The sequence below is a fragment of the Brachyhypopomus gauderio genome, unplaced genomic scaffold, assembly GCF_052324685.1.
Source record: "Brachyhypopomus gauderio isolate BG-103 unplaced genomic scaffold, BGAUD_0.2 sc72, whole genome shotgun sequence".
Taxonomy (NCBI): Eukaryota; Metazoa; Chordata; class Actinopteri; order Gymnotiformes; family Hypopomidae; genus Brachyhypopomus; species Brachyhypopomus gauderio.
In genome coordinates, this window is record NW_027506893.1 from 539,175 (window position 1) to 555,455 (window position 16,281).

Here is a 16,281-nt window from a genome sequence, read left to right on the forward strand (position 1 = left end):
ACGGGCTGAACGTCTTGGCTTCATGTTGACGGCTCGTCTTTCTGTGACGCGTGGGTGCGGGTGGAATGACGAGGCACGGTAACCACTCGCACACTCAAGCTCACGTTTATTTGAGTGCTTCAATTTTACACATAAAACACTTAAACACACACGCAATGACACTCGGACAAAGACGAGCACAAGACACTGCGCGAACGCACATTAAATAGGTGAACACACTGACCCTCGTGACTCTTGAGACAAGGCACAGGTGTAACAAACGAACACGCTCACAAACAACCCACACCCACGGAAGTACATACATGGACATAACGACACGCAGACAACGTAGCAGCACGCCCACAGGGAAGGGTCCGGAGCTGTTCCGTAACAGTAACTTTACAGATATTTGGAATAAATACACCACAAACACCCGATGTGACATATTTGTAACATTACAGATCTTTGATACTAAAAGGTAAAATCTCAAAAACAAATTCAGAAATGTGTTTCTTGTGGTCCATTCAGGGCCTTGCTCAGGGGCACCTCAGTCATGGCCTCAGGTCTGGGGATCGAACCCACGACCCTCCAGTCACAAGACCAGTTCCATAACCACCAGGCCATGACTGCCCATGCATGTCCATGTATCATTCTGTGCTGTAGGTTCGTCTAGATTTATGTACGTCCATATATTATTGTGTGCCCTATGTTACTCTACATTTATTTCATGGACAGCTTTGGACCTACAATGACAAGTGATCAAATTAATTCCTAATGAGGTAACAGGAATTAAGCTTATTCAGAATTTGTTACGCGCCGCCTCCGGTGACGCGTTGGTTTAAACGTGATAAGAACCCAAACGCTACCCACTATAAGCAAAATGGCAAAAAACAGCCAAACAAAAACCTCCGCGACTGCGGGAAAATGAAAACAAAAACCCAGAGGGAAAACAGCAGAATGACACGGAGGATATCGACGTGCGTATAAAACCCAGGTAAGTAAACAAACAAAAAATACGTGGAAAAAGAAGTCAACGCGTCACTGAAGAAAAACAGGGAAAACGAAAACCACACGGAGAACAGCTCAACGTGTCAAAAAAGGGGAAAAAACAAAGAAATGAGAAAAGAAGAGATGAAGCTTAGGTAGCAAGACCTAAAGCTTCTACCTGGTACCTGTCAGCCTGTCGACCAGAACACTGGTAGACAAACCAACATAGAACAGAGAGGAAAAAATAAGGGAGACAAAACCTGAGAACACTCAGGGGAGAAAAGGAAAAACAAGAGAAGTCACTGCACGAGGGCAAGAGTAACTGGCTTAGGCTGTGAGTGAAACACCAACTAACAACTTCAGCAATGGGTTGCTGAAGTCACCTGTCTTAAATAGGCTGCCGCCAGCTGCAGTCTATTGGGCTTGATTGCCCCTGGGTCTAGCTCGCGTGCTCCGCCTAGTGGCAGCAGGAGGCATGTGCCTGGGTCTAACCCTGACAGAATTAGGTGTTTTCTTTGTCAGGGAATGTATTAAATAGCTATAGTACTGCCTTCTGCTCTAGTTAGTTCTCTTTCTTTCTTCAATTGTGATTTTGTGGAATGTCAAGGATTCTCTCTCTCTACCTAAAACCCCTCTTAAGACTGCGTTAAAATAACGGGCCCCAAAAAGTTAGTTAAATACTACTGTCACGTATGGCCGAGCTCCCCTCCCTTAGCTGTCACTCCGGGTTCCCTCGTGTCTGTGTTCCTTGCCCGTTCATCCCGCCCTGCTCGTTTGTCTCCGTGATTCCCTGTTATCTGCCACGCCCCCGTGTCATTGTCATCACCTGTTCCTTGTTTCAGTTCTGTGTATATTAGTCCCTGAGTCTCCCATGTCCTTCGTCGGATATTCTTGGTTGTTCTGTGGTATGTTCTAGTGTTGATTGCTATCGCCCGTTGTTCTTGTGCTCTGTGTCTCCCTGCCTTGTTCTCGTTTCCCTGTTTTCGTCATGCCTGTGTACCTTTGTTATTCGGACTGCCCTCCCGTTATGACCCCGGATTGTTTTAGTGACGACGATGATGGAATGTCCTTTAATATATCTCGCTCTTCTCAGCATTTGTGTCCATCCCCTCGCTCCGCAGCACATGCTGTATTACAACTACAGTGCTTCACAAAGTGAAAGAGTCAGTTCAAACAAACTTTCAAGAAGATCTTCAAGTTAAAACCTCGCAAGACGAAAAAACTGAAGTATGTAGGTCTTTTGTTTGATGTCTTAGTCATGTAATCTTAATTTGTTCTAACTTCTCTAGTCATTTGAAAATCATCTTTTCTTTCACCTTGGTAAAACCCTTTGCGCAGATACAACTATAAGGATTGTTTTTAAGGTTTTGGATTCCAACAGTTTAACACTAGATATCTCAAGTTATACAAATAGTACAATAATCATTGAAATTGAAGTAGACACCTGGGCCAACACAATCATTCACATTTATCTTTATTTAGATTCATTTAGATTCCATTAGAGCTCATCTAAGTTAAAGAAAATGTAAAGAAAAACAGACAGTGCCATGTATTTTGGAGGGTTATAATGTGTTTGTGGATGCTGGAGATACATTTTCAATAATGCTCTACATTTTCTGATTCACCAGAAAAATGACAAAGTAAACAATTTTGAGCATATATATGAAGGTATTCAGTCCTTCGTAGCTCTTGCTAGCAACCATTGCATGTCCACTCTCAGCTTACAGTTCAGCATTCTACCCAAATGACATAAACTTCAGCCAAACTAAGCCTTTTCTTTTCTAAGATGTCCAAAAGTATAAGCAATCAAAATATCTACTAATAAAATAATCCACAGATGCTTTAGTTTTGCCAAACAGAGTCAAGTGTTATTAACTGCACATAGACAGGCATTCCCTTTAATTCGTCTCAAAGTTAGCTTTGCTTCCGTCCATATGCTGTCTTGGCGTGCCAATCATGAATCATCTGTTTTTGTAGAATTCTTACCCATAACTCTCTGTTTAGTATGATTAGTTCAAATATCTTAATCTGTTGATCTATTGGTCCCGTTAAATCTCTTTTGTTATCCTAGTCTGCTCATCTCTTAATCCCGTTAAATCTCTCTCTGTTAGCGTCTTCACCCCTCCTCAAATTTCACTCCCAGAGTTTAATTACTTATGAATGAATCATTCATGAATTAATCATTCATTTAGCAAAGGTTTTAAAATCCATTTTAAAACTTAGAACTTCATAATTCAATACATTTTGGACTTTATTCATTAAATATGGTAGTAAATGGAAGTTAATATATTTTATATCCAAGGTCATTGCACAGATTGAGAACTTCACCCTTCAGTAATGAGACTGATATAATAGTATTTCATCTATTCCCATTATTATATGTCACTATTATAACAGCACCACCTTCACTCCACTCAGCCTCCCAATAACAGCGTCCTGACAAACCTTCAGTACTCAACACCTTCCAGCAGTGATCAGATCTGTCTGGATGATCAGGATTCAACTGCTGCTCCCACACACACATCACCTTCCTGTTCCCCTCAGACAGATATTGATCTTTGCGTGCTGGATCCAGTCTTCCACAGTTCATACGCATCTGCACACAGAAAGAGAGTTTAGAGGAGAGGACACACACACATATTGTGTGCTGTTATGTGTGTGAGTTTCTATTGAAAACAGTGAACTTGCATTTTCTTAATGCTGATGTGATTCTTTTTTTTTCTGCACGCTCCATTCTAAAGAGGAAAGAAGGAGACACAGAGTAGATTATGACACTGAAGATTTCACACACACACACACACACACACACACACACACACACACACACACACACACACACACACACACACACACACACACACACACACACACCAGATTATAACACTGAAGATTTATCACTTATACATTTCTCACTACAGATGCACACACATTCTGTAATATGTTGTATGTTAAATTTTGCCATTACTTTGACAAAAGTCAAATCATGAACGTGAATCCAGTCCAGTCTCTTACAGTCAGTCTCCCACATACAGTAATGTGTAACTTTATACTGTTGAGGTTGACATGTGCAGCCTTGTGTGTTTTCATTCACTGTCCTCAAAATTTTAGCCATGAGAAAATGTAGTCAACAGTAGTCGGACAGGAGCCATCTAGCAGTCTGCAGTTAATTTTATTCTGCACGTCCATCTCTTACACAAGCACTTCCTGTCCGTCCCCTAATACGCTCCTCTTTCAACAGGTACCATCTGCTCTCACTACACATTCATCTGTACAAACATCTCCATTTTTCTACATTACACTAATCTCATTACTTTCATTTAACCACACATACACAACTATTCATTCATGTTTAATATAAAGAGGTATGTTCAGACATTTGTTTTAATGTCAAGAGCTGATACACACATGCCCAGTTCAAACTCAACACACACATGCCCAGACAGTTGTGAAATATCATGAATCTTCTTTTAGTGCTCAGCACATGAGGATTATTCTGTTACTTTAAACATTGATGTGTTCTGGCTAACATGCACGCACACGGACACACACGCATGCACACACACACACACACACACACACACACACACACACACACACACACACACACACACACACACACACACACACACACACACTATAATGTTACCTGAGTGTGTCCAGTCTACAGTGTGGATCCTCCAGTCTAGCAGAGAGCAGCTTCACTCCTGACTCTCCTGGGTGGTTGTAGGTCAGATCCAGTTCTTTCAGGTGTAAAGGGTTTGAGCTCAGAGCTGAAGCCAGAGAAGAACAACCTTCCTCTGTGACTAGACAACCCGACAATCTGAAGAAAGGAGAGAGAGAGAGAGAGAGAGAGAGAGAGAGAGAGAGAGAGAGAGAGAGAGAGAGAGAGAGAGATACATTTACAGAGCAGTCTGCATGGAGCAGCTAGAGAAGCTGGGAACTGTAGTGCAAAGCAGGGGCATTTGTAGTCTACTTATTGTACCGGTGCACACAAGCTTGGTAAATGGTAGATAGAATATTTGATTTAACAGTAGACACAACACGTGATTTAACAGTAGATAGAATACTTAATTTAACACAAAGGTGGGCATTACTCTGCCATTGATGAAAAAGCATTGCGCATGTGATTCTGTCTTTGCTTCATTATTTCATGTTCCCTAGATAAGACAGGCTGTTAAATGAGTAGTTTACTGTTATATTAGCAATATCCCAAATCATTTTGCAAGCTTGTGTATTCAATAAATACAATCTCAATGTCAATTTTATTTCATGTTTAGTAGACAGGAAGTATGGAGAAAATGTACAGAGAAAAAGTATAGAGAAACCTAGCACGCTTTAGCTCAGTACAAGTGATGCATACTTATATGTGTGTGGGAGGTTTATTGAGCATTGTTTACATTATGCCACATAATAAACATATACAAACAATAGTTCTTTAATCTACAAGTCTTCTCTTTAGGAAAGAAGCTAATTCCCACTGTATCTTATCTAGCTCTAGCTTCTCATTTTTGATACAAGAAGAATCTTTATTGAATATAACAAACCTCACCTGAGAATCTCCAATTTACAGTGTGAATTCATCAGTCCAGCAGAGAGCTTCTCCACTCCTGAATTCTTCAGGTCGTTGTTACTAAGGTCCAGTTCCCTCAGGGGGGAGTTTTCCATTTGTAAAACTGATGCCAGATTTTCACAAGTATTTTCCCCAAGATTACAGAGAGCCAGTCTGCAAGTGAATTCAGAGATTGTAGTATATTAGATACAACAAATATTAAGAAATCCTCTAGTTTTTTTTAACCTCCCAGCCTGAGGGACATGCCCACTCACACATCTCCACACACATCTCCACATGTCCACTCACACATCTCCACACACATCTCCACATGCCCACTCACACATATCCACACACATCTCCACATGCCCACTCACACATATCCACACACATCTCCACATGCCCACTCACACATATCCACACACATCTCCACATGCCCACTCACACATGCCCACTCACACATGCCCACTCACACATCTCCACATCTCCAGTTTTTTCCCAAAGGCAATAACAAATATTAACTCAAATTTGCACTAACTTCAACCCTACAGACTCTCCGACACTCACCGTGCAATATTTATTTATATTCCACTGTGCAATATTTATATTTATATTGTATATTCAAGATTGAGTATTTACTGTGTTTTTACTGTGTGTTATTTACTGTGTTTTATTGTGTATTTGCTACTGCACTGGAGGAGTTGCTACAATCTCACTGTACTGTGTATAGTGACAATAAAAGGCATTCTATTCTATTCTATTCTATAAGCTCCACCTCTTTGCTCCACCCTTTTTCCCATGTATTCATCATTCACCTGCCTCTTGAAAACAAAGGGGTAAACAGGACCATTTAACACTAGAAGCGCCAAAGCTCCGGTCATTTGACCGCTGTGACGTCTACTAGAAGCGCCGCCTCTGGTCGACCTAATTATACCTAGAAGCGCCGAGCACCGGTCACTTGACCGCAGCAGCACAAAAAATAATAATATCTTTGCACTGGATCCAATTTCAGAACCCTCCTTTCATGACTTTTCCCAGAATTGTCCTTTTAATAAACTAGTATTTTTACATTGTTAAAAGAAACCCTGCACATGCTAGTTTCAATCGATTTCGCTCGTATCTCTGTAATATTGTCGTCGTCGCCTACACTTCAAGACTGTGATTCTCTTTTCTGCCAGCGGGTGTCGCAAAGATTCGTATGTCATTTAATATTTAGTATAACTAAATAAAGATCAATAGTTTTCAAAACTAAATTATTCAAAGTTCAAACTGATTATTGTGTAAAGACAAAACGGAATTCGTCCGTTGAACGAAAGTGAAAGTGTTTCACTTTCCAAAGTCTTAAAATATATACTTTATTTATTAATATTATTTAATATATACTATATATAAGTTTACATCAATGGTTTTCAAACCGTGAGAGCGTCTTGCTTTGCCTAATAAATGCTTTAGTAGTTTGCAGGAATTCTGCGAATGGTAATTAGCCTACTTATCAAGTCAATATCTCAAATAAATGATCTCTCGGGTATAATCCCTCTTCGCCAGGGCTAGCTGTTAGATACATACATTATGTATGGCTGCTTTTGACACACTGGCATTACAAAAGAATTAAGCAGAATGCAAGTTACGTATGTAAATGCATACCTTTGCGAGCGAAACTGAGATGATGGCATGGGCGGTGCTGTTATGAACACTTTATTCACAATAGCATTCATGAGGCAACGTGAGCTATAAATTCGTCGGGACGCGGCTACACAGTTTGAGTGAAAACTCTGCTTGGGCGATCGAACAGCAACACAGTTTGCTTGAAAGCTCGGTTTTGGCGTTTGAACAGCAACATAGTTTGCGTGACTCCTCGGTTTGGGCGTTTGAACAGCAACACAGTTTGCTTGAAAGCTCGGTTTGGGCGATCGAACAGCAACACAGTTTGCTTGAAAGCTCGGTTTTGGCGTTTGAACAGCAACATAGTTTGCGTGACTCCTCGGTTTGGGCGTTTGAACAGCAACACAGTTTGCTTGAAAGCTCGGTTTGGGTGATCGAACAGCAACACAGTTTGCTTGAAAGCTCGGTTTGGGTGATCGAACAGCAACACAGTTTGCTTGAAAGCTCGGTTTGTGTGATCGAACAGCAACACAGTTTGCGTGACTCCTCGGTTTGGGCGTTTGAAAGGTTGCATAGTGCATTATAAAAATGGCACAGAGAATCATGTACACCCCAAAGCAAGTGCTGGACATGCTGTGCAATATTGATGAGATGGAATCGGAGGGCGAACAATGTGAGGTGTTGGATGGAGAGGGCGAAAGTGAGATGGATCTGAATCTTGAATCTGATTCAGAATCGGACTCTGAAACTGAGTGTGGTGGTGACTCATTTCAGGCCAAAGACGGTACAGTGTGGTTTGAAACTGCTGGCAAACCTCGGGGTAGAGCACAAGAGTGCAATATTGTGAGAGAAACCCCAGGGCCTACGTGTTATGCCAAGGACAAAATTAAAAGTCCACTGACCAGCTTACTGTGTTTGATTGACACAGAAATGTGGGGCGCAATTCTGAAATACACAGAGGCAGAGGCTGAACGAAATAATGCTCAGTTCAAACTAACAGCTGACGAATTGAAAGCATTTGTGGGTCTCGTTTATTTGAGAGGTATAACAGCCGGTAAAAGCATGAAACTTGATGAATACTGGTCTGCTGACTTAGGAAATCCCATTTTCAAAGAGACAATGTCTAGACAGACATTCAGAGATATCATGCGCTATCTGCGCTTTGATGACAAGAGCACAAGGGCTGCCCGCCTTGCGACTGATAAATTTGCTATGATCTCGGAGATATTTGATAAATTTGTGAAAAACAGTATTGCTTCTTACACGCCCGGTGAGAACATAACTGTTGATGAGCAACTGTTCCCAACTAAAGCTCGCTGTCGTTTCACTCAGTACATGGCCAATAAACCCGATAAATTTGGGATTAAGTTCTGGGTGGCCGCTGATGTTGAAACAAAATATATGTTGAACGCCATTCCCTATCTAGGAAAAGATGAAAGCAGGCCGGCTGGTCAACGGTTGTCTGAAAATATTGTGTTGCGTTTGATGGAGCCTTTCACGGGTAAAGGAAGAAATGTAACGACTGACAATTTCTTCACTTCATTGGCACTTGCAAACACCCTTTTGGCGAACAAAACCACTATTGTTGGTACGATGAATAAAATGAGACGTGAGATGCCCCCATGTACACAGGCACAGTCTGAAAGATTTTCCACCAAGGTGTTGCGGGCTGGAAAAATAACTCTAACGATTTACCAGGCAAAACCTAAAAAAAATGTATGCATCCTGAGCTCAATGCATCAGACAGTTTCAATTGATAATGGCGCAAAGAAACTGCCTGAAACTGTTTCATATTACAACACGACTAAATGTGGCGTTGATGTTATGGATCAAATGGCACGACTGTATTCGGTGAAGGGAGGCACCCGTCGTTGGCCTGTCGCGGTTTTCTACAACCTCCTAGACCTGGCTGCAATAAATGCACATATATTGTTCAAACAGTGCATGAACGTTAACCTGAGCAGACGAAGGTTTATTCTCGAGTTGGTAAAGGAGCTGTGTGCACAGCAGAAAATGGCGAAAGCGGCTAGGGCAGTGGCACAAAAGCGAATTTTACCTGAAGCTCCTTGCCCGCCCTCAAAAAGAAAACAATGCCAAGTCGGCAGATGTTCAGGGAACAAAACGTATGACATCTGCCAGACATGTAAGCGACTGGTCTGTGGCAAATGTGCAAAGACTGCACCTAAGCTGTGTTTTGAATGTTGAGTTGTGTGAAGCTGACACACAAATCAAAACAAAGGGAACTTAATTTGAGGTGGTGAACGAAACTTATGCAATATACGCTAAAGAGAGACGGGATGCACCCGTTGTTGGCCTGTAGCTGTGTTCTACAACCTCCAAAACCTGGCTGTAATTAATAAATATTGTTCAAACAGTGCATGAACATTAACCACAGCGGTGGAGGTTTATTCTCAAGTTCACAATTCACTACATAAATGTAACTTAATTTGAGGTGGGGAACGAAACTTATGCAATATACGCTAAAGAGAGACGGAATGCACCCGTTGTTGGCCTGTAGCTGTGTTCTACAACCTCCAAAACCTGGCTGTAATTAATAAATATTGTTCAAACAGTGCATGAACATTAACCACAGCGGTAGAGGTTTATTCTCAAGTTCACAATTCACTACATAAATGGAACTTAATTTGAGGTGGTGAACGAAACTTATGCAATATACGCTAAAGAGAGACGGGATGCACCCGTTGTTGGCCTGTAGCTGTGTTCTACAACCTCCAAAACCTGGCTGTAATTAATAAATATTGTTCAAACAGTGCATGAACATTAACCACAGCGGCGGAGGTTTATTCTCAAGTTCACAATTCACTACATAAATGGAACTTAATTTGAGGTGGGGAACGAAACTTATGCAATATACGATACATGTAAATCACCGAATGGTGATAACGCTCGGTGATAACACGGTCGTTAGGACGTGGGATCACACATCGGCTATTCACCGATCAAACACCTCATTTGAAACGGCAACACAATACGGCAAGATAAAAAAGTGAACATTAGAGAGGACAGAGGCAACTATATTCGTGAAGCCATCCGTATCATTTTAATAATTTTGCGTTTTGTTACGCAAAGGTACATAGCCTACCTTTTATAATGATATTTTTGTAATTATTTTGCCTATTTATGCTTTTTGTTCTTTGTCTAACACAAAACATTATAGACATTTATTTGTAGATTTGTTATGTTCACCATAGCCTACAATTCACTAACATACACAACTTTTAGACATTAAAACTTGAAATGGCGTAACATTGAGTATACAAACAAACTTGCTTTAGCTCGGTCTACGGGCTTCACTTTGCTACTCTGAGTATCGAACAAGCTTTTTGTGGATGTGGGGGTGGAAGGCTGCAGCGCAGTCTGTTTCATTAGCAAGACAAAAGACGTGAACGCTTCACAGTGGGGGTGCGGGCCAGTGGGTTAGTGGTGTGGCGAACGAACATGATAATATAGTGACATATATGCCAACAGAATAACACACAGACAAATAAGCAAACTATTACACTAACCAAGCAAACTATTACACTAACCAAGAAACAAAACTGAAACTATATTTTGCATTTACGTTTTCGCACAAACCAGGAAATGCAATATGAAACTAAACAAAACTGACAATGGGAAAGCTACTGAGAACAAGGTCACAAGGCACTGATTCTAAAAGGTTTAGTCACATTAATTTGTTAACATATTGACGTTACGTGCAAATGTCACCATTACGAATATTTTGTTTGGGCGGCTCATTCTTCCTTTTGTGCAAAACGCCATCTAGCGTTAATTATGTGTCAGTACCAGCTCCCCTGTGTAAAGACTCAGCGGTCTTTTGACCGCCCGAGGCGCGCTTTAAGTAGGTGAAAACAACACGGCGCTAGTAGGAGGTGGTGAAATCGGTCAGATGACCGGCCCTCCGCGCTTCTAGGTATAAGTATGTAAATGAGGCGCGGCGCTTCTAGTGTTAAGTCTACAGGTCCTTGCTGCAGGTGCTGTGTATTCCAGGCGTCTTGTGCTGAAGTGCCGACAACTCATTTCTAAATAATTTGTGGGATATGTCCAATCTGCATTTCATTGTTCTGTACATATACACATGACACATAAAGGCAATTCATCTGGCCTAGATCACACTTCGAGACTTATATAATCATTCTATGTACAGGTACAAATCCAGTACCTGTTTTCTTCTTAGCATGTAACATTACTACCATCTGTTGGCAAATTTCTAAATACAGTACAAATGTAACTCTTTGCACATGCATGACACATGACTTTATGACATTTATGTCATTGTAACAGGGCAGAGGTTAAAACCACTCAGCAAACAGACACCCTGTACAGACATGCATCACTTTATGCAACATGGAGCATGATTGGCTCACCAACTTGGGGCGTGTTTAGGATAGAATCATCATGGTTGAGCGCCATGCCAGTGATACAGTCATGTCAAGTTATCAGTGCATATAACAAATAGTGGTGCTGCACAAATATGAATGTTCCTATTGAAGAACCGATTAATTAACAGTTTGTAATACCGTTTAATAATATTTTTAGAGATATTTCTGTTCTCATTTTGTCACTTTGATAGTTACAACAGCTCCTGGTTTATGCTCGGAATAATGCGCAAATACAAAGTTAATGATACTGTCTTGGCATTGGCTGCCCACATTTGTTTGGTATGCTATCAGAATTGCAGTGTCACGTCTAGCTCCGCCCTCCACACCAGTCTTGTGTCGTCCTCCCCAGCCCCACCTTGTTTCACAGTTTCCATAGTCCCCTTTTGTCTGCCACGCCCCTTCCTCTGTAACGTGGTGGGCATGGTGACGTAACCACCACGTGAATATACTGAGAGGCGGACCCAAGTGCCGGCTCGGTCTGGCACAATAAGATGTGAGAATAGTAAGTGTGAAGTTAACGCATACACACACACAGTAGCAAAAACACCAACACAAAATGACGTGGAAAAACTCAACGCGCAAAATGAAACTAACCCTGAACACTAGGTAGAAAAAGGAAACAAAAACAATGTGGAAGACTCAACGCGTGAACTGAAACTCAACCGTAGATACTCGGGAGAAAACAGAAACAAAAACGATGTGGAAAACCCACGCATGAAAAGCAAAACTCACCCGTAGCGAGAGGGTGGAAAAAAAATAACAAAGGCAACTAAGAAGACGCGGAAAAAACTCGTCACGCAAAACCGAAATAAGAACACCAGGGGAAGAATCTGGCTACAGGCAAAAACGCAGCAACAAAACAAAACCTTCCCAAAATAAATGAATAATGGATAGGAAGAGAAACAGATGGAGGAAAACTTGAGATAGGCCAGGTAGCAGCGCTGGAGATAGAAACTCGAATAAGTGACAGGAGTAGCAAGACATACAAGAGAGAGAGGAAGGTGACGAGACACCTCACAAAACAGCACAACGGCAGAGAAAGCAGAGAAGGGCTGAAATCGTGCCGGTATAACCAAAACGAATCAGCAATGGTCTGTCTCCACAAGCTTCCTTAAGAAGCCATGGCAACAGGTGAGAAGGTTCATTGCTGATTGCGTGGATGTAGTCTAGGGCTGACTCGGGTGCCCCTTGTGGAGGTAGATGGTGTGGCATCCAAGCCAGCCCTGACATCCTCAGTGTTTCCACTTTCCCCTCATGTCTGTGTATTTACTTCCCTCTGCCCTGTCTACCAGCGCTGGTCATCCCTGTGAGTTTCCTTTCCTTATGCCTTGGTTTCCTGTGTTATTGCCCATGCCTTATCTCTACTATAACCTGGTTTCTGTTTCATGTTACATCTATTATTTGTTGTACATTTGTAGTCTGCCATGTGTCCGGTTTTGTGCACTCCTCAATGAATAAATAGGGTTTTCTCCTGAAATTTAGTTCACCTGTTATCCAAAGTTTACAGTGGCAACTGATCAGAGTTGTGGGGCTAATGATTTATTAGTGTAATTATTTGAGTAATATCAAATGCTAGCTTATGCTGTGAACCTATACAAAATATCTAAACAATTTATAAATGAGTCCATTTGAATAGCACAAAATATGTCTTGTAGCCAGTGAGAAACAGATGAGCACTGTTTCTGAGGATAGTATGATAGCAAATAACCACACATTTTCAGTTGATGAAGTAACAATAATTAGCCTCTACACAAGACTATTACCACTGTGTGGTAATTAAAACTAAATGAATGCACAGAAAGCTCACCTGAGAATCTCTAGTTTACAGTGTGAACTTTTCAGTCCAACAGAGAGCTGCTCCAATCCTGAATCCTGCAGGTTGTTGTTAGTTAAGTCAAGCTGAATCAGGGAAGAGTTTTCTGTTTGTAGAACTGTTGTGAAATATTCACAAGACTTCACAGTGAGCTTACAGCCAATTAGTCTACAAAGGAGGAATGCACATACCAAGGCATTAATGTCTTTACATTTGAAAGTTTTTTTTATTAAATCATGAGAGCACATGTACCAACGTGACTAGTCAAGACTGACAAACATTTATGTATTTCCCATTTAATTAGTTTGTATTATTATACATCTCTTCAGTGGTAGCTGGAATCCTGAATTGTAAAATGGGATGGCTTTACACATTCAAACCACTGGCAACACACTCCAGGGCTAAGTTATTAAAAATATTCAAAAGCACATTCCATATGTAAAAATGGAAGGGTTGCCAAGTCTAATCATACAGTACCAGTTAAATTCTCAGTTGTAACTATATAATCATTATATAATACAATTTTGCAAAGGACAATTGTAAAATTATCCCACAGTGTGTTCACATCTTAACATTTACATTCAAGAATCAATCAAGGAGTTGATATTATTAAATGTTATGCTCATGCTTTCAAGCTTCATAGAATGAAGCTAATGTCCACTCTACTGAAGCTTATATCATTATCTCATCTCATACAAGAAGAATCTATATTGAATATAACAAACCTCACCTGAGTATTTTCACTTTACAGTGTGAACTCTTCAGTCCTTTTGAGAGCTGCTTCACTCCTGAATCCTGCAGGTTATTGTTGTTTAGCTCCAGCAGTTCTAGAGAGGAGTTTTCTTTTTGCAGAGCTGATCTGAGATATTTGCAAGACTCCTTGGTGAGATTACAACCAGTTAGTCTGCAAAGGAGGATTTAATACAATAGCATTCAATAAGAGATGTTAGAACCATTGGAAGGTGTTGGGCTCATTTTCTTATGTGATTTAATCATGTTGTTCTCTGTGGTTCTATACACCAAATTATCACTTTATTTGTTTTACCTGTTCTATAGTTAATATTGTGCCATACAATTTAGTCATTTGTAATTTTACCCCTCCACTACTTGCATCATTATTGTACTCTGATTTTGTCTAATTGTTCCAGTGTCTTGACCGGTGTGGACTATGTGTCAACCTTCTTTGACTTGTTTTATGAATTACATTTATTTTAATGTATTTATTATCTTTGTTTGTTTATTGTTTTACTTTCAGTAGAGGGATTGTTGTTGCCTTTGTTATGGCCACTGCTGTTTTTAGGATGTCTGTGGGTGGCTGTTCAATTTTTATTCGCAGGTTGAAGATGGTGCAATGGCGAGACAAACAACTGGATTGGGGTTCACGTAACATCTCATTCAAAGCTGTGGTTCAGCATTGGGTTTAAAAGTTCACCTCAAGATTGTAATGGTGCCCTGTGGTGTCTTGAGTAGCAGTCTCCACACGATCACAGGTGGCGTGGGTTGTTATTTTGGCTTTTAGAACTAGGCCTTGTGAGTTAAGATGTGCCATGTGATTCTTTAAAAGGGCCTTATGAGATCGTACTGATATGGTTATTAGTTTCCCTATCCAGGATTTTGTAGCTATGGATGCTTGTATAGAGCGTTATGAGAAGTAATGCTTATAGGCTTTGACTAAATCAGGTTATTTGTGTAACTGTGTAAATTTTATATAATTGTATATAACTGATGGTTTGTTGTTTCGTACTTCCTCTTTTGTTAGAGCTGAAGGGGTGGGTTGCCGTTTTGTCTTTTTCTCCTGTTTATGTTTGTCGAGAGATGGGAGGAGAATTTGTATTTTGTTTATTTTCTTTTGTAAGGAGACTTAATTTAAGAGGCATCGCTCTTAGTTAAAGTTGGAGTCCCAGGCCATTGAGCAACTTTTTCAGGGTTGTAACACATTTTTGCAGTTTTGGAATTTTCTAAATCTATTACTATGTTAAATGGATTTTTTTCATTTAAACTAAGAAAACAATTTATAAATAAATAGTTTATGTAAATCAATAATTTATACTGTAAATGTACACTTATAAATACTATTTATGCTAATGTTTTTAGATCCAGACATCACTTGCCCTTTAAAAACTGATAAATGGTGGAACGTGAAACTTGACACTTGGCACCATCAAGCAAAGAACACAACAAGTTCTGGTCAAATGGCTGTTAGAATTAACTGAAAAAGTATTATCAGCCTGTACATGTATAGAATATGTGTATCCAATAAACTGGCAACAAATAAAATGTAAAGTTTGAGACATAATGCGTAAACAGGAAAAAGGAAAACAGGAAACAGTCGAATATCCAGAAGACAATGGATGTGTCAACATTAGGGGTGTGACGATACACTCAGCTCACGAGACGAGACGAGACACGATATTGGGTTCACGAGAACGAGATGAGACGAGATTTTAAGAACCCTAAAATGACAAATTATATGACTGGACAACAGACTTTTATTTAACTGAGTTACACATGCATTTTGAAATGTTTTGTATAACTCTTAACATGCATTATGTAAGCATGAACTTACATTTCTAAATAATTTGTGGGATATGTCCAGTCTGCATTTCATTGTTCTGTACACATACACATGACGCATAAAGGCAATTCATCTGGCCTAGATCACACTTCGAGACTTATATAATCATTCTATGTACAGGTACAAATCCAGTACCTGTTCTCTTCTTAGCATGTAACATTACTACCATCTGTTGGCAAATTTCCAAATGCAGTACAAATGTAACTCTTTGCACATGCATGACACATGACTTTGTTATGACAGTCATTTTACGAAATGTTCACAACATTTTTAAAGACAACATACTGGCCTTTATAAAACTGCACTACAGTGCTTTCACTGATTTCCATTCAAGAATGAGTTCACAGAAACCTCACCTGAGTATTTCCAGTTT

The 16,281-nt window shown here is 40.2% G+C and overlaps 1 protein-coding gene across 7 annotated transcripts in view; it reads right to left on the reverse strand.

Moving 5' to 3' along the window:
* Window positions 1-2,990: 2,990 nt before the first annotated feature.
* The window catches only part of LOC143491207 (uncharacterized), a 78,550-nt gene continuing 65,259 nt past the window's right edge, over window positions 2,991-16,281 (reverse strand). For all 7 annotated transcript variants that reach the window (XM_076990017.1, XM_076990016.1, XM_076990019.1 and 4 more), the window contains 6 exons: window positions 14,064-14,237; window positions 13,328-13,501; window positions 5,516-5,689; window positions 4,613-4,786; window positions 3,655-3,701; window positions 2,991-3,562 (listed from right to left, as the gene is read on the reverse strand). In XM_076990017.1, the coding sequence (XP_076846132.1) occupies window positions 3,507-3,562; window positions 3,655-3,701; window positions 4,613-4,786; window positions 5,516-5,689; window positions 13,328-13,501; window positions 14,064-14,237 (799 nt within the window). In that variant the 3' untranslated portion in view covers window positions 2,991-3,506. The remainder of the gene's footprint in view (window positions 3,563-3,654; window positions 3,702-4,612; window positions 4,787-5,515; window positions 5,690-13,327; window positions 13,502-14,063; window positions 14,238-16,281) is intronic.